The sequence below is a fragment of the Coturnix japonica genome, chromosome 1, assembly GCF_001577835.2.
Source record: "Coturnix japonica isolate 7356 chromosome 1, Coturnix japonica 2.1, whole genome shotgun sequence".
NCBI classification, from domain to species: Eukaryota; Metazoa; Chordata; class Aves; order Galliformes; family Phasianidae; genus Coturnix; species Coturnix japonica.
In genome coordinates, this window is record NC_029516.1 from 48,755,523 (window position 1) to 48,772,023 (window position 16,501).

Sequence of the window (16,501 nt, forward strand, 5' to 3'; positions counted from 1 at the left end):
TCGCAACCAACCAAGGAACGGCAGCTCCGGGCCTGCTTCGTACCCAAAGCAAACGCGGCCCGCCCCTTCCAAGCGCGCTGCCCGGCGCCGCGCCGTGCCCCGTCCCTGCTCCTTGGCGGGGCCGCTTCCTGGCTGTGGCGCCCGGCGGCGGAAGCTGCCCCCGGCCCCCTCCCGCCGCCATCACCGCCTCCTCCTCCGCGCTCCCCCGCCCGCAGCCGGGCCCGCGCCGCTCGGGGCCCCGCCCATGAGGCGGCGGCGGCGGCGGCGGTTGCGGCCGGGGCAGGCGGCTGCCCGAGGGGCGGCGGCAGGCCGGGGCTGAGGGCCCTGATGCGGCTGCGGCCGCGGCCGCTCCGCCGCCGGGAGAGGCCCCGCCCCGCCGCCGGGCTCCATGTACCCCAGGTGAGCGGCGCTGGGGCTCAGGGGCCTGGGGAGGTGCGTGGGCGGCTCGGGCCTGGCCCGGGAGACGGGAACGGGACTCCTTCACTCGGCTCCTCCCGCGGGCCTCTCCCGCCCGGCCGGGATGCCAGCCGTGCAGCCCTGCGCCGCCGGGGACTGGGGGCTGTGGGACGGAGCGTCGCGCTGGAGCCGGGCTGAAGTGCGACGAATGTTGGCAGCCCTGCGTGCGGGGTCAGACCCGGGGCCCGCGTGAGCTGCGGGTGTTCTTCCCCGCTTCCAGGCCTGCGATCCATCACCCTCGCATAGCTGTGCTCGGCCGTGCTGTTTGCTGAGCCCATGGGTGGGTGGCAGTGCCACGATGGGCAGAGCGAAGGCTCGTGGAGCTGCCCACATCTGGAGGCGACGACGGTGTCCCGTTTGCATCCCTTGAGGACTGGTTCAGGCCACTTATGCGGTATCACACCTCGGGGTGTGTCGTGTGACGGCTGACTTCTCCCTAGCCTGGGGTTTGGGATTGTTGGGCGGCCCCTGCCCTACAGCTGCTTGAGTGGCTCGGGAGGTGCAGCTACTCAACTAGCAGTTGTGTCACCTGTGGTGCCAGTTTTCAATAAGACGAGAGCACGTACTATTTCAGAACTAGGCTTTTAAAGCTCTGTAAAATGCCTATTCTGCAGAGGTGACTCTTGTCACCATGGGCCAGGTTTGGACTGATGGTGAATTGGGGATTTTGTGTCCATTACAAAATTTAAGCCATCTTGGGTGATGTTGTCCAAATAAGTGTGACATTCAGCTTGCAGATTGATCTGCAGTCACAATACTTTTTTACAGTGGTTTTGACTGGAAGAAATGAGACTTTGTATTCCGGATAGAAAGCAAGGTGCTATGCTCTGATTTGTCTTTTTGGACTGGCTTTCTACTCTCGGTCATTGCTATCAAATGACATTAGTATGTCTTGGCCATGGCATAATCACAGTGTGAGTGGCTGATGTACTTTATGCTTTGTTTCCTAAGACAGACCTTTTACGTGTCAATACTTGATTTTGAGTTTGTGTTTGTTCAACCCTTCTACACAGTCAGTACTCGGGAATGCTTCTGTTTCTGTTTCTCTTTCTCTCTTTTTTGACCTCCGCTTTCTGTTCCCTGCCCTCTAGAATGAATGAAATGAACCTGAGTCCTGTAGGGATGGACCAGCTGACCTCGTCCTCTGTCAGCAATGCCCTGCCTGTCTCAGGGAGTCACCTGGGATTGGCAGCATCACCCACTCACAACGCCATACCGGCACCAGGTAACGGGAGAAGCTCCCTTTTAAGGGTATTGCAACTGATGCTCTCCATTTTATTGTCTTGTGAAAGTTCATAACTGGGTAGCAGTGCTTGCCTTGATACCAAGTCTCATCTTTTGCAGGTAATTAGGATATATAGAACTGTGGAAATATACACGGTGTGTATAGAACTGTGGAAATATACACCATAAGCCAATTTCTTATGTGGGAGGACAAAAGGGATGTGTGCTTACTAGGTTTAGTAACCCCTTAGTGGGGGTCTCATTTTGTGGCTGCAGAGTCCTTTGAAATATGACCTGTCACTGCAGATCTTCCTCTGCTTCAGTCCATCTTTACTCAGGTGAATATAATGGTCTTTCATCCATAAAGCAAAACCATTTTCCTAGGTGTTCATACAGGGGACTGCACAGATAGAAGTCCATCACAATTGCAAAGTAGATTCAGGTCCTACCTAATGTGTTTAAAGGAAGATCTAGCCACATGCAGGCGTGTCTCTCAGTGCTGTGATAACTGCGATCCTTTCTTTGAAGCCTGTTGCCTTATGCTGACAGCACCATGTTTTACTTCTGCAGTGAGCTGAGGAATTAGTAATCTCTTTGTTAGCTTGTTTGTCCATAAGCTCCACTAGTTTCACTGAATTTAAATGGGCATTTTTCTTCACAGGTTTGCCTGTTGCGATTCCAAACTTGGGCCCCTCCTTGAGTTCCTTGCCCTCTGCTCTGTCTCTGATGCTCCCAATGGGTATTGGGGATCGAGGAGTGATGTGTGGTATACCAGAAAGAAACTACACCCTACCTCCACCGCCATACCCTCACCTGGAGAGCAGCTACTTCAGACACATTCTACCTGGTGAGTGGTCTGCTGCTAATGGATGGAAGCAAAGAGAAATTGATTTAAGAGCCCCTTGGTTTCTGCTCTGAAGCAGCCGAAACATTTTGCAGAACTTAGTTTTCGTGCAGTCTGACGTGATATTTACAGACCTTCACTTTCAGATCTCTGTTGTTGTATGCGTACATATGTATATGAAGAGAATTGTAGGAGATAAACTACTTAAATTTATCTATAGATATTAGATACAGATAATAGAAGGAAGTTCTTCACACAGAGGGTGGTGACACACTGGAACAGGTTGCCCAAGGAAGCTGTGGATGCCCCATCCCTGGAGGCATTCAAGGCCAGGCTGGATGTGGCTCTGGGCAGCCTGGTCTGGTGGTTGGTGATCCTGCACATAGCAGGGAGGTTGAAACTAGATGATCAGTATGGTCCTTTTCAACCCAGGTCATTCTGTTATTCTAAACTGAACCTCTTACTGCTCCTGCTTTAAGATCATCAGAATGCAAGGAATGTATTGTTTTGATGTCAAATATCTTGGTAGAGTTGGAAAATTGCTGCCATCTTGTTGTTGTTGCTGTTGTTCTGTAGTCTGAAGTAGCACTTGATATGCATGTAAAATGGTTACAGTACTCCAGTGCTCAAAAGGAGCAAGCCAACAGCTAAGGAGTATGATCTATTACCCCCCCCCCACACACACTTCTTTAGTCCATGGTGTAGTTTTTCTTCATTTTTGTTCAAGGTTGGTTGTCAAACATATTGATATGTATCTCAAATCCCTATTAGTATCTATATTGGAGTAAAAATGTAGAATTTTACATGTTACTATATCAAGACATGGAAATCTGAGCTGTAAATGTAGACCTTGTTTTGTTTTATAGCTAAGATTGACAGGGTGGAAGGGGTTAGATAAACTTCAAGGTCACCCTGTGAGTGTTGTTGGTTCAGCCTGGATGAGGAAACGAAATACAGCAGCCCAGATCTCGTCCAGCTACCTGACAACTCATGTCTGTATTTGCCAGCTGCTTAGCAGTGTATTTACATGCCTGCCATTTTGTGGGCAAAGAGTAGAGGAGAAAGCAGCACGTCTGAGGGCCAGAGGTATTTGTCATTCTTCTGAGATGGTATAATTCATGCAGAAATGTGTTCTGTTGGCTTTTTTTAGTCTGCTTGATGTTTAGTCTGATGTCTTATAGACATCAGCCATCTTCCTTCCTTCCTTCAAGAATCCTCCTTGTTTGGGCAACAGGTCAACGTCACTCGTGGAAATGTTTGATGCAACTGATCAATTTAACCATCCATTTACTACTAATTTCTTCACTTAGCCATTTATGGGGGGTTGTGTTGCAGAAAGAATAACCATAATTGCATGCTTACAATACTGGATGTGTTAGAATGGCAAATCGTTACAGAACAAATGGCTCATAGGGTTCAAGGCTAAAAAGAAGCACGCTGATACCGATCTTGCAGAATGTGCAAACTCTTTCTCTGTTATTACACTTGAGGCACTGTTTACTTGATTGTGCCAATGAATTTCCTCCAGAGATTTGTCAGCTTGGGCTAACTGAAGAAGTTGATACGATGTAAATATAGTAATTTCTTTAGTGTTTCCTTGTATCCTAAGTCTGGAGGTTATTTGATGGTGAGGAGTTTTCCAGGACTACCAGAAAAGATGTTAGAATTTCTAATTTAAATTTAACCAGTCTATTGTTTATAAGGAGAAACAGCATATTTCCTTTCTAAGGAAAGAGAACGGGTGATACAAGATAACTTTGAGAGATATTATTCCTTCCTAATTATGGTTGAAGAGCTCTGAGATGGACTGAGGTGTCATTTAGTTGTAGAGGAACAAAGTAGTTATTGTTAAAACTTAAGTACTTGAGCTGGAAGTATCTTGGAGAACTGTTTCTACTTCTAGCAAAAGCGAACCTGAGTTTGATCAAATGTTAGATTCTATTAGAAATCCTTCATTGCTTCTGGGCTGGTTCTTAAGAATGAATAATTATGGCTAAAATGCAAAGAGCCTTTTCTGATTCAATCTGTATACTGAGGAGTCTAGACTAAATGCTACCAGATAGCTAAGAGACAAATCACTTAAGTTTAACGGATAACCACAGACTTACCTTGTTGGATGGATGCTCTGTTTTTTTTGTTGTCAAAAGATATTCTGTAAAGGAGTGTCAGGTTGGCATATGTTTGTGAGGCAGGTTTTTAACTGGGCATAATGTAAAGAGCGTGTCTCCTTATATTGGCAGGAGCTGAGCCAAAGCACACCAGTAGGGATTTAGGTCTTAATGTACTACACTACAATGACTGGGTGTTTTTGCTTCAGACTTGAAAACTGATGACGTCTCATCTCTTCTCCCTTCTCTTTCTACCAGGTATCTTATCATACTTGGCTGACAGACCTCCGCCTCAGTACATCCATCCCAACACGATCAATGTTGATAGCAATCCAGCATTGTCAGTGCCCAGCAATCCCTCGGCCCTAGATCCCTACCAGCCCAGTGGAACTGTGGGGCTGGAACCAGGGATTGTGCCCATGGACTCCCGTACAGTCAACACACATGGTGCTCAAAACATGCATCCTAGTGACAGCCACGAGGTAGCTCTGGACAGTACAATCACTATGGAGAATGTTTCGAGGGTAACCAGCCCCATCTCTACAGATGGGATGACAGAGGAGCTTACAATGGACGATGTAGCCGGGGATCATTCGCAGATGCCAAATGGCTCCCGGAGCCATGAACCTTTGGCCGTGGACACAGTGGGAAGTAACTTGACACCAGACGCAGTGGGGCACGGCGGGGTCATCCCCATTCACAGCAGCACTTTGGAACTCCCTGTCCCTGTTGTCATGGAGCCTGACCACATCGCTGGGCGGGTGGCAGGGATGTCGGATAGCACACTAAATGACTCCATTCATACCGTGGCCATGAGCACCAACTCTGTGAGCGTGGCACTCTCTACCTCACACAACCTCGCTTCCCTGGACTCGGTAGCCTTGCACGAAGTGGGCCTCAGCCTTGAGCCAGTGGCGGTGTCTTCCATAAATCAGGAAGTAGCCATGGGGCCGGGTCACGTGGATGTGTCCGCAGACAATCTTGCCTTCGTACCGTCCTCTCTGCAAATGGAAGACTCCAATTCGAACAAGGAGAACATGGCAACCTTGTTTACCATATGTGAGTGTGAATTTGCTGCTTTCTTTGGGTGGGAATTGTTTTGTAGCTGTTGTCGGGAGGGATAACATAACTCCTGTTGTCAGCGTTACAGATTTCTGGTGGAAGAAACATAGCTACTTAACAAGTCCTCCAAAACTGGAATATTGGTGGTGGTGGATTAACCTCTAACTGGTAGACACAGAGTGTTTTAGCACTGTTCTCTTTGAATCACTTTCCCATGCTGCCTTGAGGTTGGAAGTTTTGCTCCTTATGATCATGTCTTGTGGGTATGCTGATGCTGTCCTTTGCAAATGATTCTCTTATTTCTCAAAGTTGCATTAAAAATGACTCATTTTGCTCTGCTTGAAGAAGAAAACAAATGTTTCACCAAGTGGTATAGCTGTTGAGTTTGATGTTGTGTCATTTCCTAAAATTGTTATTAAACTTTGAGCAGCCACCAAGGAAATGTTCTCAACAGGATCTATTGGGAAAAAAAGAGCAAGGAGAGGGTGGGAAGTTTTTAATATTTCTAATTATTCTCATTAAAGACTCCAGTATGTAGGCTAGTTGATCTTTTAGGAAAGGAGAAGCAGTGGACATTGTGCTCTCTTAATCCTCTCATAGTTAAAGGAGTTGTGTTAGAGAACTGTCAGGTTCTCATTCATGGGGATAGAGATTTGAACTCCTAACCACAACATATCTGTCTTCCTGCCTATGAAGCGTAAGGCCAGTGGCATTTATGTTCAGTTCTGTCAACTGTGGTAGCATTGCTGACCACCACTCTTGTACGTGAAGTGGACTTGAAGCTGCTTGTCTTCTGACAAGATTTGCTTGTGGGAAGTTTTTAAGGAATTGAAAGAAATAGTGCCTGATCAGCAATGCGAGAGGTGCAGTTTAATGTGTAGTCTCTCCAAAGTCTAGTCAGGCACTTGAATTAACATTTTTGTTCTTTGTAATAAGCTCTAACCTAAAATCGGATGGCTCTAGACCGTGATGAAGCTGCAACTCCTAGATGAGAAGTTTTGCCATTGATGCAGTCAGGATTTCCTGCTAACAACTGTTGCCTGTTGAAGACAAAATGATCAAAATGGTGTCATACGCAACATGCTCGTGATGAAGTCACTTACTTACACTGCTGAGAATCTTCTTATCACTCTTGAGACCGAAGCTGTTTCCCAGCTGGTGTTCCTCATTGGTAGGATGTTACAGTGGCTACTGTGTGCCATGTGATTTCATGTGATTTGAAATAGTCTTTGGCTTGGGAGAGTTTGCATTGTAACTTCTTGTTCTTCTGTAGCTTTTCTTAAATAAAACGTGGCTTTGTGTCCAGGCAAGTGACAGTAAGGAAGAAGAATCAGAACCTCCTGATGGCTTTTCGTCACTGAGAAGGCAGAAATCAGGGTGTTTTTCAGAAAACTTTGTATACTGCTCCCAAGTGGGAAGAAAAAGATTCGACAGTCCTGACTGTGAAATGAAGGACTTCTTTATAATCAGTGCTGAGTGGTAGGCAAGGCTTTAAAAACTAGCATTACAAATAGTATTTCTTGTTACTTGGATCGGGTGTAGCTGCTGTACTCTAACATGTCATCTGCATACATTAAGCCATTCTATATGAGCTTACTTGATGATTTTCTGAGTGCCTTCATAGCTGTAACTGTATAGTTGCTCAAACTGTACTTGATACAGAGTCATATTCTGGTACACTAACATCTCTCTCCCAAAAACCTCTTCTGAAGACTTAATAATGGATGTGTTGTTTATGTGTACTGAAGGCTACTTCTGTGATAAGGTATTTTAAACTGCACTTGGGCTGTTGAGGGACTGAAGAAGATCTTTGTGGAGATCTGGCTTTATCAGCTGAGCATCTTTATTTAGAAGAGAAGTGATTTATCAGGAGTGTGTTTACCGAGGCTGCTCCATTTGTGGAGAATTAAAGTGACAGCCTTTTTTGAGGTGAGAGCATTTTATGATGGGCTTTTTCCTGAAGTTACTGGACTAAGGACTTTCAGTGCTTTTCTTTTTGGCATTATGTGCGCCAAATGATGGACTGGGAAGGGGGAGATGCTGACTCTACTTGGACACTTCATTTGTTCCATTCAGTACCACCTTGTAAAGGGGTTCTCTGTGAGTGTATTGCAGTGGGTCCTTCAAAGGAAACAGTGCACTGTCTGAATTGAAACAGAAATAAGGGGGTTTATGGATTCAATTCAGAAAAACTTGAGGAAGAAAACCTTACTGACCCTCTACATGAATATCCATGAGGGTTCTGCATGCCATAAAATTCTTGTGCTCCTGGTAAATTCAGAAACCATGCTCAGTTAGAAAGCTTGTGGCCTGGCTTTTCCTGCCTTCTATTAAAGGTTATGTCACTTCTGATCAGAGTGAACATGGCTTTTCTCCCATGAACCTTACTGCCAGCTCTGGGGAAAACACCCTCAGTTTTACCATAGTTTGGTGAGGAGACGGCAGGTGGGGATCTGCATGGTTGAATTTGATAGTAACAGTGATATGTATGTTGGTGCCCATCTGACTGTAATAAAATTGCACATAGTATTCTGAGCAAAAGCTCCCAAAGCTTCTGAGTTAAGCAAGATAAAAGCAGCCTTTGGCAGAAGCTGATCTATAGCATATTGATAGGGAACTGGTTGCAGTTCAGGGGCTGTGACATCTTTTTAATGCCTGTTGTCCTTCCCTCTCTCTGCAGGGTGCACACTGTGTGACAAGGCGTATCCATCAGACTGCCCTGACCATGGACCTGTCACCTTTGTCCCGGACACCCCAATAGAGAGCCGAGCCAGGCTTTCTCTCCCTAAGCAGCTTGTCCTACGGCAGTCTCTCATGGGAGCTGAAGTGGGTAAGAATCAGATTACTGTGTGCTTCTCTGCAGCAGTTTAAAATATGCTCACTGCCTGAAATGAAAAACTGTAGGGATTTTAATGTGGGGAAAGAAACACAGAGAGAGAAGTGGTTCCCTCTTCTATAGTCACCGTGGCTTCTGTCGTTTTTGAATGTGCAAGAACTTCTTGTCCCTTGGTTACTTTGTAGACTTCAGCTAGGCTGCAGGGGTGCTGCCACACAGCATTACTGTAACATTTGATAAGGTCAAGTGCAAGCAAGGTATGATGTTTATTTTTATCATGTGCTAAATCTCCTGGGCACAGCTTTGATAAGAAAAAAAAAAAACCACAGCAATTGCAGCCTGGGGGAAGATAACAAGTAGAAATAATGGAAGATATTTCTGCCTGCTTGTTTATCAGCTTGGTTTGCTACCTGTGGGTCTCCTGGATACTCATATTGGAGAATTGATCAAGAGTGCCTCTTTTTTTTTGTTTTCCCCCACCTTCATCTACATTTGGCACGTAGACTGACCCTGTCATTGGATGTGGACCTTGTAACTGTATTACACACCACTGTCACCTGGAAATCGAAGAATACAGTGCAATACCCTAAGGATCTGAAGGCTAGAGAAGAATGTGATTATTGGCTTGCTTAGTGTTGCTGCTTGTTGGGAGTAGATTACATCTGTTGTTTTTATTTTTTTCAAGCTCCACTAGTTTCCAGTTTATTCCTGAAAGCTGTTCAGTGTATTCGTGTAGATCTCTATATATGAATGTTTAATAATAAATAATATACATGCAGGAATCCCTCTGCCCATGACAGAAATACAGCTGCCTCTGGGGAGAAATACAGAAGCTGCTTAACAATGCCCAGCAACAGTTCTGGAAATTCCTGGGGATTAGGTAGGCAAAATGTAGTTACTGAAACTAGTATTTTCTGCTTCTGCAGAAAGTGCCATGAAAACTTTAATTGGTACAAGTGGTTAGGATCTTAGTTTTGTAGCTTACTGAAAAGTGAATTACTTGCTTTTGGCAAGCACGTAAAGATTTGCAATTATAACAAAGCGGCTCCAATAGTGTCATGTGGTGGTGGTGGTTCTTGTCTCTGCATTAGGCGTGCTCTACATGTGAAATAGAAGCTTTGATGATCTTATGCCTAGATATTATCCTCAGAGCATTATCTCCTAAATCTCCCACCTTTTTGTTAAGCATTCTTAGTTATTTAAATCGTTGATTTCTGCAGATGTTGGTCTTCTACTGATAGGTGTGTGGACACGAGAAACCATTCCTGTAAGGACTTGTTTTGGACCTCTGATTGGGCAGCAGAGCCATTCTCTGGAGGTGGCTGACTGGACAGACAAAGCAGCTAGTCACATCTGGAAGGTCAGTGGGTGACCGGCTTGCAGACTGCTGCGTGCCTTTCTCTGATGAAGGACACCACATGACACAGCAGCTTGTACATTGTCATCCTTGCGAAAACCTGAAACTAATGCAGTTTGATTGCTTAACGCTTAGTATCAGCATATCACAGCTCTGTGTCATGTAGTATTCTGGTAATCAGTCCTGACAACAGAGCCTCTTTAATGCCTTTTCTTTTACAGGGCTGCGTGTGGTTTCCCGTATTTATGTGAAGTGCCAGCAGAGATTGTATATTCCTAGGCAGCAGTTGTTTGTTTTGTATTGTTGTTTATCGCCTGTGGAGACTTTCAATAAATCATTTGTTGTAGGAAAGCTGCTTCAAAGCTTTCTTTGCCACACCATTTCATATTGAGAAAATAAAATTGATCTTTATAAATAAAGCAGGTATTGTTTGCCCAGTATTATTCACAAGAGTATTTTATTAGTATCTGCCCAGTATTATTCACAAGATTTGGCTCGTAGGAAAAATAACCACATGCATTTCTGCTGGGAGCTGAAGGTGTTGAGTGGGAAAGATGCTGATAAATAATTTTTCTAGTCTCCTGGATAGCAGAGATGTCAAGATTTCTGTGTGAAGGGGAAATAAGGAATAAAAACAGGGCTGTGGCCTTGACAGCGGCAATAGAGACCTCCTGGCATGCTCTAGGTAAACATATCCTCTCTTAGAGAAAGAAGCTCTTTCACTGTGTTGTTTGCTGTGTTTTATCCTAAGATTGCCTTTGTGGTTTTTTCTGGTTTTTGGTTTTTGGTTTTTTTTCTGATAGATCTATCACAATGGTGTCCTGGAGTTCTGCATCATTACAACTGATGAAACTGAATGTAATTGGATGATGTTTGTACGCAAAGCCAGGTGAGAGCCATCTGTACCATGCTAAATGTCTTGGAATTTGGGCTTATAGGAGGCTGTGCTGGAGATCACGCAGCCTGTCATGCTGACTGCCCAGGTAGGTCATGAACTCAGGATCAGGGGACCTGCAGGAAGCATCTAGGGATCTTGGACTAGGTGAGGAACAGTGAATCAAAGTATCCAGTGGAGAATGTTCTGGGGAAGCCAATGCACATGCTGTAGTAAAAACTGGTTCTAATGCTTTAAACCAGATTTTTTTATATTAGTTTGCCGTGTATTAGCTAGTCTCCCCATTGGCCCATTCCTTTTGGATGTATTTGTGAAGACAGTGTTGATTTATTTATTTCTTTTCATGGAATCGTAGAATGACTTAGGTTGGAAGAGACCTTAAAGCCCACCCAATTCCAACCCCCTGCTATGGGCAGAGTTGCTGCCCACCAGAACAGGCTACCCGTGGCTCCATCCAGCTAGGTGTTCTAGGGATCACGCCCTAGGGATGACTCCCTTCTTTAAGCAACCTGTTCCAGTTCTTCGCCACTCTCTGAATAAATAATTTCCTCCTAACATCTAATGTACGAATGAATGAAGAGACAGCCTCTTTTTTTTATGTGCTGGCAAGTGCTGAGGTTTCCTTGTTATTTATTTATAGGAATTTCCTTTATTTTTCTGAGTATCCCTGGAGCACTTATTTTCCATAACTCTCCATGTTGCTGTAGGAACCGGGAAGAGCAGAACCTGGTGGCTTACCCTCATGATGGAAAAATTTACTTTTGCACCTCTCGGGACATCCCACCTGAGCACGAGCTTTGCTTTTATTACAGTCGGGACTACGCACGACAGCTTGGTAAGTAAGCACTCACCTTCACTGGCTTTGCAGGGACTCCCCAGCATGAATTCCTTTTAGTGCCACTTCTGGGTACTGTGCCTTGGGAGTGCTTAATGTTCCTTGTCAGTGATACACATCATAGTTTCCATTTCATTATGAAGTGACTGTCATCACTTAAAAGAAATACTTAAGTATCTTATTCCACTAATCAGAAGCATGAGATTGGAGTTTTGTGGAAAAAGGGCTGATTTTCTTCTGTTCTTCTGTCTGGTGTTGAGAGAGTTCTGTTCCTGCTCTCCTCATTTAGTTGCGTTAATTTAGGCTTATATAATAAGAGCTGGAAAGCAAACATCAGAGGTGAAGGGAGCTGGAGTGAAAACCTCTTCAGCTGGTTTTCCTACCCTAAGATGTTAATGTGGATCATGTTCATTGTCTAATTAGACCTTGCTGTGCCTCACTAAAAGTAATATTTTTGTGCCCAAAGGTGTCCCCGAACATCCAGACGTGCACATCTGCCACTGTGGAAAGGAATGTGCTTCCTATGCGGACTTCAAGGCCCATTTGAGCAGCCATATTCACAGCCACCTCCCCAGCCAGGGCCACAGCAGTAGCCACGGGCCAGGCCATGGCAAGGAAAGGAAATGGAAGTGCTCCATGTGCCCCCAGGCTTTTATCTCCCCTTCCAAGCTCCACGTCCACTTCATGGGGCACATGGGCATGAAGCCACACAAGTGTGATTTCTGTAGTAAAGCTTTCAGTGATCCTAGCAACTTACGCACGCACCTCAAGATACACACAGGTGAGGGCTGGGGACTTTATGGGTATTCTCTGAAGGGGAAACATTGAGGCAGGCCCTGTTCTCTGATCTGGGCCAGCTCATGTCTGTAAAGCCAAGCTCTTGCCCCCTTTCTAAGATTAGCAGCATACTGGCTGTTAGTAGGAGTGATCTCTGGTCTGTGCTGAGCCCAGCTAATGACCAGGCATCATCTAAATAGTGCTGACCGGTGTGGGATAGGACTGAGATGGATTCAGTGTTTGTAGGACAGTATTTAGCGCCATGTTCTGCTTGATTATGCCATGCTTAAACGAGCATTTGATGAACTGCAGTGCATTACAATTGGGAAGAGCTATAACGCTTCATTTGCAAGACAGAAACCCCTTGTTCCCTCACAGTTGCTCTGCAGTTGGCAGCTATGATAGAACAAGTGTTCCCTTCTGCTCAGGAGGAAAAAGCCAACTGGGTTTAAGAGCTTGTAATATGGACAGTTTCCCACTTAAATGTGGGGCTGAGATGTTTCCCCTCATTCTTACTCATTTGAAGCAAATGGCACAAGACTGAAATTGGTGACTATGGGGTCAGACTGAAGTGGCTAAGACTCAGCTCTTTCACTCATCAAAACTCACCAAGTCTGAACATGCTGATGGCCTCTGTGTGAATTTGGATATCGCTACAGCCTTTTGGAGATAAAGGAAGAATTGCCAGAAGATTGGTGAATGAAAAAAGAGAAAAATAGAAAGGGAGATTTTTAAGCTCTGTAGAAAGATGACAGGGACTCAGAAAGTGTATTTAACAGAGTGAGGAGAGGGGAGATGATGTAGATAAGTGCTGTCCAGCAAGATGTAGCATGGATATTTTTGCCTGTTTCTTCAGAACAGTTGAAAAATGCAATTGGGAATCAAGGAGTGCAAATCACAAAGCTGGAGGGGGGAGCTGTGGGCTTGGTGGTGAATGGATTCAGTGTGTGTGATCACAGAATGCTCACTGGGATAGGAACAAACTTAGTGAGCTTTGTACATGGGAGTACAAAGTCTGAAGTTCTGCCTTCCTTCAGGGTGAAAGTGGATGGGATTGATTGCTTACTGTTCTTCTTGGCACGCTGATTGTGGGTATACATGTGTGATTATAGGTCAGAAGAATTATCGGTGTACCCTCTGTGACAAGTCGTTCACCCAGAAGGCTCACTTGGAGTCACACATGGTCATCCACACGGGGGAGAAGAATCTGAAGTGTGATTACTGTGAAAAGCTGTTCATGCGGAGGCAGGACCTCAAGCAGCACGTACTTACCCACACACAGTAAGTGAGCTCTGGGGATGTGCTGGGCTGCAGTCAGTAATGAAGCTTAATGGCCTGAGAATTCAATGTGCAAATACTTTGGCCTAGAGAGCACAGGTTCACCTTCTAAAATAAGGGAGAAATCTGTCTGGACAGATGCCTTGTTACTGGCCTGCTGCTGCTGGGACTATTGTGGTGTTTGTTTGGAATTTCCTTTGTCATTAAAAAATTGCAGGCATGCATCCTGTCTTGTGAAATAGCATTCTGGAGCGCTCATCACTACAGCTGATTTATGTTTAGTTCTCTGCTGAGAACTGTTTCCAAGTCACAACATGAGTCCTTAATAATGTCATTCTTATGTTTTAGTTAATTCTCTTAGTCAGTTTGCACCTGGGGAGTGTGTTTGTTCCCTGCTGTTTCTCTCCACCCACCCTTTCCACCCTCAACTCTCATTCACACACACTTGTCTCCTCTGTGCGGGGAGAAGGCACCCCCAGGTCCTCCTCCATTTATCTGGAATTCTCACCCAGTCCTTCAGCCCTGCCAGGCCGGATCTTTCCCTTTGCTCTGTGAATTTTCTCCATCCTGTTTGGAATTACTCCCAGTCCCAAGTCCCTCCCTTAAAGGCTGCTTACCCAAATCTAATCCCTCTGAATGTTTCATTTTCAGCATCTGGTTCTTGTATGCACTTGGAATCAGATTGCTGCTGCTTTCCTGCTGCCTAGGAGACAGAACAGTGCAGCAAGCATGAGAGAGACTAAGAGATTTGCTTTGCTTGTTCTTACAGCCAGAGCTAGGAGCACTGCAGGTGGGAGGCATTTTGCAGAGTCATGTGCAATTTGACTGTTGCAGTCTGGTAAGCCTCAGCTTAGCATTTACATCTGAGGTTTGTTAACACTCAGCAGCTTTGTTATTTTTTTTCTTTTTCTTTCCTTCCCTTCCTGTTTGTACAGGATGGAAAGAAGGGGGGGGGGGGGGGGGGGGGGACTCACCCTTCCACCATGGCAACACCTCTGTCCTGCCAAAACATGGAGCTTAACCAGAGTTCAGTCTCACTTAAAAGGCAAAGAAACAATCAAAAAACTTTTAGAATTCTTGTTGGGTTTTTTGTTTGTTTGTTTCTTTTTTCCCTCTGATTTACCATCAGGAAAAATAACTGGTTGGGTGCAGGTGAGGAGTTGAGCCAAAAAGTTTGACTTTTGCCAAGAGCATGAGGGGGAGCAGAGAACAGCTGTGTGAACATGCTGCTTTTTGAGAGAAAACAGCATTTACATGTCAATGTTGTGGTACTTTTGTTATTTCTGATTCAGATGCATTGGAACCAAGATTTAGGAACAAGAGTGACTCTGCCACTTGCACTGTCACCCACCTCCCTACGACTTAATACATCAGCTGCCTTTCTGCAGAAGCAAACTTAAACTTTTTTCTCTTGCAGAGAACGGCAGATCAAGTGCCCCAAGTGTGACAAGCTGTTTCTGAGGACAAATCATCTGAAGAAGCACCTCAACTCACATGAAGGAAAGAGGGACTATATCTGTGAAAAATGCACCAAGGCTTATCTAACCAAATATCACCTCACTCGCCACTTAAAAATATGTAAAGGCCCCACATCCAGTCTATCGACCCCAGAGGAGGAAGAGGAGGATTCAGAAGAGGAATTAATAGACTCAATGAGGACTGAGGACTGTAGGATTAACAATGGAATCTACTCAACTGGTGATGCCCTCGCTGGACACAAATGAAGAAACTGAAGAGGGAAATTTTTGTGGATATTAAAACGGGGGGAAGGAAAAAACTACAGAACTCTTCCTTGTTTCCCCAGTCAACAACAGCATTATGTCAGATGAGGAGTATTCCTTTCATTCTGGTCTCCCCACTACCACCACTTAATAAACTCTGTAGCCAAAACACTGAATGAGAACGGTGCGCTTAAGAGTGAACAGTTGCTAGAAAAGAAATATGAGGAACAGAGATTTTTCACACATGCTGTGCATACTCAGATAACCCACCCAGTGCTAGGATATGTAACACACCTTGCATTGTCCTTTGAGGGAAGAGCCACAACCCAGAGATGTAGCTGAGTAATGGCTATGACCTGTAAGCCATCTTGTCCGTAACTGCCACAGCCCTGACAGCAAGAAAAACAAAACAAACAGGACAAAAAAAAATGGTGGTAGCAGTTAGTTGTATTTATCTTTTCTAATACTTGTTAACTGAAGGATGTGGTTTGGCACAGAGCAAAGAATGTCAGGTTTCCTTCTATAGAAACTACAATAAGGCTTTGGTCTGGAGGCAGTGTACCTGTACTCAACAGTAGTAGATAAAGCAATTATCCCACTACAGCAGTGTTCAGAAAACCAAAAGTTGGCTATCAGTTATTACCTTCTCTCACTCTGGTTCACGAGAGCACGTTGTGAAGAGGTAAAGACTGTACAGGTCAGTAAGGAAGAGGCTTATAGGTGATCAGGCAGTGTTTACAGCCTTTGCGTGCTGTAAACCTTTTACAGCTTAAAAGTGATGGGAGGGTTTGCTGCTAATACTATTTATGGAATGAAAATGTATTATTTCATTCACTTGTTTTCTTTTTGGAAGAAAAAAAAATTAAAAATGTGGCTCTTTTCTAATGTTCTTTAATATTTAAGCAGTCTGAAAAAAACCCAGCACTTCCTTTTTCCATCATCTGCCTCTCCCAAGTGTTCCTGGGACAAGGCAGGGGCAGGAATGCCTCTGTGAAGAGAGAAGATGATGACTAACAACTCATCTCTAAATCTTGTAGGCTGGTTTTATGGTTTGTCTCTCTCTGCTGTAAGTGGGTGGACAGTGAGCTGAGCTCTTCCCTGACAAGGT

General features: G+C 44.9%; 1 protein-coding gene across 3 annotated transcripts; it reads left to right on the top strand.

Moving 5' to 3' along the window:
• The first annotated feature begins 276 nt into the window (after positions 1 to 276).
• On the top strand, positions 277 to 16,278 carry PRDM4 (PR/SET domain 4). 3 transcript variants are annotated; one of them, XR_001555482.2, is made up of 12 exons: positions 277 to 399; positions 1,548 to 1,681; positions 2,342 to 2,527; positions 4,891 to 5,691; positions 8,375 to 8,524; positions 9,751 to 9,890; positions 10,691 to 10,776; positions 11,490 to 11,617; positions 12,084 to 12,398; positions 13,507 to 13,675; positions 14,442 to 14,510; positions 15,090 to 15,179. XR_001555482.2 is itself a non-coding variant. In XM_015863808.2 (11 exons), exons 1-11 carry the CDS (start codon positions 389 to 391, stop codon positions 15,394 to 15,396), a joined length of 2,427 nt encoding a protein of 808 aa, XP_015719294.1. In that variant the 5' UTR covers positions 277 to 388; the 3' UTR covers positions 15,397 to 16,278. The 3 variants fall into 3 exon arrangements, 2 of the variants coding, with proteins under 2 accessions (XP_015719294.1, XP_015719305.1); XM_015863808.2 differs by lacking the exon at positions 14,442 to 14,510 and having other exon boundaries at positions 15,090 to 16,278; XM_015863819.2 differs by lacking the exon at positions 14,442 to 14,510 and having other exon boundaries at positions 9,772 to 9,890; positions 15,090 to 16,278.
• Positions 16,279 to 16,501: the final 223 nt, after the last annotated feature.

Bases quoted from the DNA above. Each gene is read 5' to 3' on its own strand.
- PRDM4 (XM_015863808.2), top strand. The intron at 2,528-4,890 runs GTGAGTGGTCTG...TCTTTCTACCAG, and splicing joins CTTCAGACACATTCTACCTG to GTATCTTATCATACTTGGCT. The intron at 9,891-10,690 runs GTCAGTGGGTGA...TTTTTCTGATAG, and splicing joins CAGCTAGTCACATCTGGAAG to ATCTATCACAATGGTGTCCT.